This window comes from Triticum aestivum, chromosome 1A (genome assembly GCF_018294505.1).
Source record: "Triticum aestivum cultivar Chinese Spring chromosome 1A, IWGSC CS RefSeq v2.1, whole genome shotgun sequence".
Lineage (NCBI taxonomy): Eukaryota > Viridiplantae > Streptophyta > Magnoliopsida > Poales > Poaceae > Triticum > Triticum aestivum.
In genome coordinates, this window is record NC_057794.1 from 330,420,742 (window position 1) to 330,427,080 (window position 6,339).

At 51.9% G+C, this 6,339-nt stretch overlaps 1 protein-coding gene across 1 annotated transcript; it reads right to left on the bottom strand.

The window, feature by feature from the left end:
• Window positions 1–1,059: 1,059 nt before the first annotated feature.
• LOC123123836 (protein PHYTOCHROME KINASE SUBSTRATE 1) lies at window positions 1,060–2,499 on the bottom strand. The gene has a single exon (XM_044544494.1). The coding sequence runs from the start codon at window positions 2,383–2,385 to the stop codon at window positions 1,309–1,311; it is 1,077 nt and encodes a 358-aa protein (XP_044400429.1). The 5' UTR covers window positions 2,386–2,499; the 3' UTR covers window positions 1,060–1,308.
• Between the last annotated feature and the right edge of the window lie 3,840 nt (window positions 2,500–6,339).

Consider the following 6,339-nt stretch of genomic DNA (forward strand, 5'->3'; position numbering starts at 1 on the left):
CTCGCCCCGCTAATTGCTTTCCCGATTTCGCCGAGAACGCACTAGACGACCTCCGCGGAACATCACTTCCGCACATCATCTTTGTCCCGAAACTTGACGACGATCCATCCTACAGATCAACAATCCGCAGCCTCTGAATAACCTAGCTCATGATACCACTTGTTAGAATAAATTCGAGGCATACCGTTGATTATCCGAGGACCAAGCAATCACACGAGGCATGGCATCAAGATTTGTTAACGAGGTTCACCGATATGGCTACATCCCCGGGGCATGACTATGGGCGTTCCTTCCCATGATACCGTCACAATACCGCACCCGGTCGCCCTGGACACTGGCACATGCCGCCGGCTTCCCCTGCGTTCCGGTGCTATTATGTTGGCATAGGTTACATCGTGTGTCTACCCCCGCTATATATGAAAAGCCTAGGATACAAGTGTCCTATTAGGACACGACTTCACATCCTATGTAAACACAATACAACTCCTAATCCATTTGTAACCTACCTTGTACACAATATTCGACACAACTCTAACAGGTCCTACTCAGAGAGGCGAGGAGGCGACAGCTCTCTGAAGATGGAATAAGGTTCTCCTCGCCTAGTCCCCGTTCCGGTGGTGTTTCCAGCATCGTTGGAGGGCATGTGGAGGTTTGTATCCGGCGGAACTCACGGGATTCGGTCGGTGTTTGTTTTTAGTGGATCCACGTGGATCATGTCTTTGTTCGTCTATTTTCGTATGTCTATAGATTGGATCATTTCGATCTACGCCTCTCTTTATCGGCGACGGTTGTTGTTTTGGTGCGTTGGTCCCACGCGGCCTTAGCACGGCGATTTTCAATTGTCTACCGCAACAAGGTTTGCCAGGCTCCGATGAGGGAAGACGTCGGCGCACCTTCGACTCGCTCTAGTGCTTATAGTCACCGCTAGATGGTTTATGGAGCTGGATTTTATTTTTGGTGTTCTTTGTACTACCTTGACAGTTAATGAATAGATCGGAAGTTTTCCTCGCAAAAAAAAAATGATGCATGGTGATATTTTTAATTTTTTTTGCATGGATATTTTCTGGTTGAACTCATAATTCTTCTTTTTTAAAGTACGTGGTACATACATAGAGGAACATAGTGCACTTTGCTATCATATTTTTAGCAACCTGTGCCCGTTTTCATTCAGTTCGGCATTCGTAACTAGAGTATGAGGAAGTAACGAACAAGATGGAATTCATAGGACACCCGAAAAAAAAAAGATGGAATTCATAGACACACGAGCAGAAAGCTACGGGTTTGCACATTTGCATTGTGCGCCTTGTGTCACCCATCGATGCGCCGGCGCCCCGGCGGGTCGGGGAACCTGCGCACCGCGGCCATAGGCGACACATCCACTGCCCTGCGGCTCACGCACCCCGTTAGTAGCCCAACCGGCCGGTCCCGGTTCTGCCTCACGGCCACCGGGGGCCTCCCGCGGCCGCCACTGCGCTCCGGCGCGGCGGACATGTCCACGGCGCTCGCGGTCACCACGCTCCACTGGATGCTCGCCTCGCTTGGCTCGTACGGGCAGTCGCCGATCATGAGGCTCTTGATCTCGAACAGGTCCGAGCTCGACTCGCTCCCGCCATCGTCGTCGTCGTCGTCGCCTCCGCCGCAGCTGACTTTGACCGGAGCCTGAAGAGTGAAGCTTCCTTTCCTAAAGCTCGCGCTCGAGTACTCGACCGCCTTCTCCTCCCTCCCTACTGTTGCCACTTGTGAAGCGCCGAGATTCAAATTTGGCGGGAGGCCAGCCACCACACCACGGTGGCTGCCGCCGGCTAGCCCGAGGCCAGCCTTCTGCATCCTCAGGTCTCTATACCACTCGACCCCGCTCGCCGCCAGCTTGCTCGATTCTGTCGTCTCCGTCGCCGGGCCGCCGTTAACGCGCACGGCCCGCTTCCCGGAGCACGGACGCAGGAGCGCCCCGACCTGCAGGCAGCACTTCTTGCTGCTGTATCCCGGGTGGCTGCGCGCGTCCCGGAGGAGCACGGTCTGGCTGTTGGCAGTGGCCGCCGAGCCAGCGCTCGCCGCCGACGCGCACGTCGACGTCGGCTTGCTCGCCGGCACAGCTGGCCTCGACACCGTGGCCACAGTCTCCACAGGCGTGGCGGAGCCCTCCTTGCTGTCACCGTCCATTGCACCCTTGAAGTAACGCTCAGCCGAGAACACGTCGAGCTCGCCGTCAGCGTAAGTGCGCCGCCGGCTCGGCGTGCTCTTCGGCGGCACTGGCGCCCTAGCCGGGCCGGTGGCCATGCCCTCCCTGATGAGATCCGGGTAGGCCGGTAAGGTGCTGTTCCGGCGCCGCCCGAACAGCTCCTGCTCATAACTGACCTTCAAATCACCATTTCTTGTGTGCTCCATGGTGCAATCAAATGCACAACTAGACAACTGGTGCTGCTACTGCTGCTAGTATTATCAAGTTTTCATGTATCTCAAACACACAGAAACGGTGTGAAATAGCCACACTTATATAGGCAACACAACATGATTGGAACACGATCCTGGTAAAAAGTAAATGAGAATGATTCGGTTAATCCATCAAAAAAGAAGCTTGTTGCTAATCTGTCCCTGTGAAGCAACAGTGGGGACAACAGGGAGGAGATAATGAGGCTGTGAACTGGTTGAGAAGCAGAATGATTGGACCGTATGTTTTCGCAACATTTCTTGGGGATGCATGCAATTTTGTGATGGAGGTGGTGGTTGGTGCCTCCACGTCCGCAAGTCACAGGATCTCCAGGAATTCTGATGGATCTCTTGCTAACGTTAACACTCCCGTTGAAACTGTTTTGCAGTGCAAAAGCAGACACTGACATGCCTGAAGGAACAGGGAACACAGGCAGTTTCTTGATCATTACATTACATGTAAGACACACCGGAAATTTGGGGGAACAATGACGCCTGTCTGCATGTAAGACATGAAATTGAGATGATAAGGTTGTTGTGTGCAACTGTGGACACATACAGGATTTTCTTTTCTTCTCTTTTTCTTTGTGTGTTGACTGACAGGTAAGGAGGCAAGGAAACACAAAGTACTATCTGGAATGGACTGTTGTGCACCAGTTCAGTACTTCATTTTAAAGCTTTTTCACGGAACTAGTTGAATGCCCTTCGCGTAAAAGTTCTTTTTATCGCTACTAGTAGTAAGTACTGTAAAGAAAGGACATCCGTGTTGCCCCCCGCAGGCGACCCAGGCGAAACCCTAGCCACCGGGCCGCCACCCCTCCCCTTCCCTCCTCCCCCCTCGCCGCCCCCGGCAGGCGCCGCCAGGCAAAGCCCGCGCGGTGTCGGCGGCAACGGGGCACTTCTTCCCTCTCGTGAGGCCTTGGTTGCGCGGGGCGGCCTGGCTAAGGAGAGGCGTGGGGGCTGCAACGTGAGCTGGCGCCGACCGGCGCGACGGGTTTGGCGCTGCGGTTGCGTGTGCTGGTGCTTGCCGATGGACGAGGGCAGGCAAAGGCCGATTGGCGCGGCGGCGAGATGTTGGCGGCTCGTCGAGACGGCATGTCTGTGTGGCGCCCAGGCGCTGCTCCCGACGTGGCTCGGCAGCGCGCGGGGCGCGGGATGAGCACCGACGCCGCCGCCAATGCGGATCTGCTGGGTGGCCGACGACGGTGCGCGAGGAGGTTGGGCGACACGGCGGTGAGGGGCTCCAAGCCCGATCTGAGTTTGGGCGGTCCCGCGCCCAGATCTCGATGGCCGGTGGTGCCTGGATAGGGGAGGCGTGTGCGGTGGTGCCGGTGGATGCTGGTGGGTTCCCCCTTGCAAGTGTGTGCACGTCCAGCTCCTGGAACAGGGGCGCCGTCCAGCCTGTTGGTGCTAGAGGAAGCCCGGGTAGACCAGATCCAGCTCGAAGGTCCGGTCCTTGCGCGCGGCGGTGCGGGCCGGTCAACTATGGTTCTACTTCGGTCTCTCCTGTGCGCTGCTGTGCAAATTCTCGCCCAGATCTGCGCACGGAGCCGGAGGATGGCCGGAGTCGATTTGGTTCGCCCAGGTCCTGCGAGCGGCGGGGCGGACCGGTCAGGTTGACGTGTGCTCGCCTAGGTTCTGCGTGCGGCGGTGACTATCCCGTGTCTGGTAGTGTGTGCTTGGCCTTGTTCTGCCTGGTGGTGCCGGGTTGGTCTCGGATCCTAGATGGTTGGTGGAAGGCGTGGCTCCGGATGAAAATCTTGCATCGACCTCGTCGGTGCAGACGGTAACGGCATCTATGGATGTCGTATTCTTTCTTGGAGGTGCCGCCGTGGAGCTCATTGCTCTTCCTGCCTCATGGCTGAGGTCTCCGGGTGAAAACCTAAGATCTGAGAAGCCAGATCGGATGACGGTGGTGTTCTCGATACCACTTCCTTCTTGGAGGCATCATCTTGAAGGCCTCGACGATGGATTCCGATGATGTGCACGGTTGCTGGTGGATATTGGGTTTGTGTTGGTGCCGGCGGGTTTCTGTTTTCTTTCTTTTCTTTCTGCACTAGCCCTTTTGCAGTGCTTTCCTCCTTTGGAGGTGTTCTTGTTACTTCTCTTCTGATCAATAAATTTGGCAGTCCTCCTGCCAACGTTCTAAAAAAAGTTCTTTCTTTGCATAACAATATGCATTTAAATCTAATGCTTAGAGAACTTGATTTTCTAGGAATAAAATAATTATAGTCGATATTTTACATCGGTTTGCTATTTTGCAACAAAAGTTTTAAATAATGGGGTATGTCATTTAGCGGCCGCTTGCTGGAAGCTACGAAAAGTTTTCTCGAATACGGATGCTATGAAAAGTTATCGTGAAGCTAAGACTCATTTATCGTTTTCGGTTGAATCATGAAAACAATAAGCATATGTCATATATGCATATACTTGACAATTAATATGCATGCATATATCACATATACTCCCTCCGTTCCTAAATATTTGTCTTTTTTAGAGATTTCAACATATGACTACATACGAAGCAAAATGAATGAATCTACACTCTAAAATATATCTACATACATCCGTATGTTGTAGTCCATTTGAAATGTCCAGAAAGACAAATATTTAGAAACGGAGGGAGTACTTGACAAGCAATATGCATGCATATATCACATATACTTGGCATGGGGCCATAGCAATGCAAAGCTTGGATCCAGCCATGACAAAGGCATATCAGCAAAGCATCCAACCATCGCAAAGCAAATCTTGGCATAGCTTTAGCGTGTCGCTAAACTGACACACAAATTTAGCATTAAACACGCCATAGCCTGCTATTAGCCACAAAATCCATTTAGTGCAAAACACACATAGTTTTAGCATGATGTCATTCCAAATGCTATAGCGGTGCTATAGCTCACTATTTGAAATTTTGATCACAACTGGATTTCATTCAGTTTGCTCATCGTTTGACCTCACGGATAACTTGGGCCTCTCATAGCGACTGATCTCATAGTTCGTTAGCAACTTAGCATAGTGCATTATACTACTTTAATTACTACACCTCTTGTATAGTATCATATCCTAGTATCATAGCGCATGGTACTGCTTTATTTATTCATATGTACAATCTCATTCTGACATTATGTCACACATCTACTTTCCATTAAATTGCCTCGTTTGGTGAGCTATGATAAGTATCATACCAAGATACTGGTATCTTCCCTTTTTATTTAACCACTGTCAATCGAGGGGAAGTGGATTTTCTCATTCGTCTCTGTCGCGCTCCCTCCAGTAGTTAGTTTTGTCTTTCTTCTTTAACTACTATCGAGGCCATGCCAAATCAATGTCTTCAAAGGTGCATGTCCCCCTCCATAGTTAGTTTCTCCTTCGAAGATGATGGATAAGTCAATCAGTCTTACAGGTCCATGGGGGCCTCGAACAATCCCCTAAAACAGTCTGGAGACGGGCATGATGTCATCTGACAGTATTAACATCTTCTCTAGGGTCTTCGTGGTGATGATGATGAATGAGCCTCCACCATCGATGGGAACTTGGTGCTTCTGCACCATGTTAATCATCGGATCCCCTGCCAATAGGGGGTAATGGCCAATGTGCTTGATCCCCCAAGCAGATCCTATAATCGAAGCATATGGGGGTCTCGGCCCAATGGGGTCACGATGGCTCCTCCTGAGCAAGTTGCGCCCTCCTAGCGGCAACATTCATGTCCCGTCCTAGATCGTGGCTTGAGGACCCCCCCACCCCCCCACACACATGTGGTATATGGAGCGGGAACCAACCGAGGGGGCCCTTGGCCGCTGTATTACATGAGGGTTCGTGCGGTCGTCACTGATGAGGGCATAGACCTGGGGTAGGGTAATAGGCCCGACCTATACGTCCTACCTAAGGTCCTTGTCTTAGAAGCAAAGA

Coding starts and splice junctions, on each gene's coding strand:
- LOC123123836 (XM_044544494.1), bottom strand. CDS start 2,385: ATGGAGCACACAAGAAATGGTGATTTGAAGGTCAGTTATGAGCAGGAG.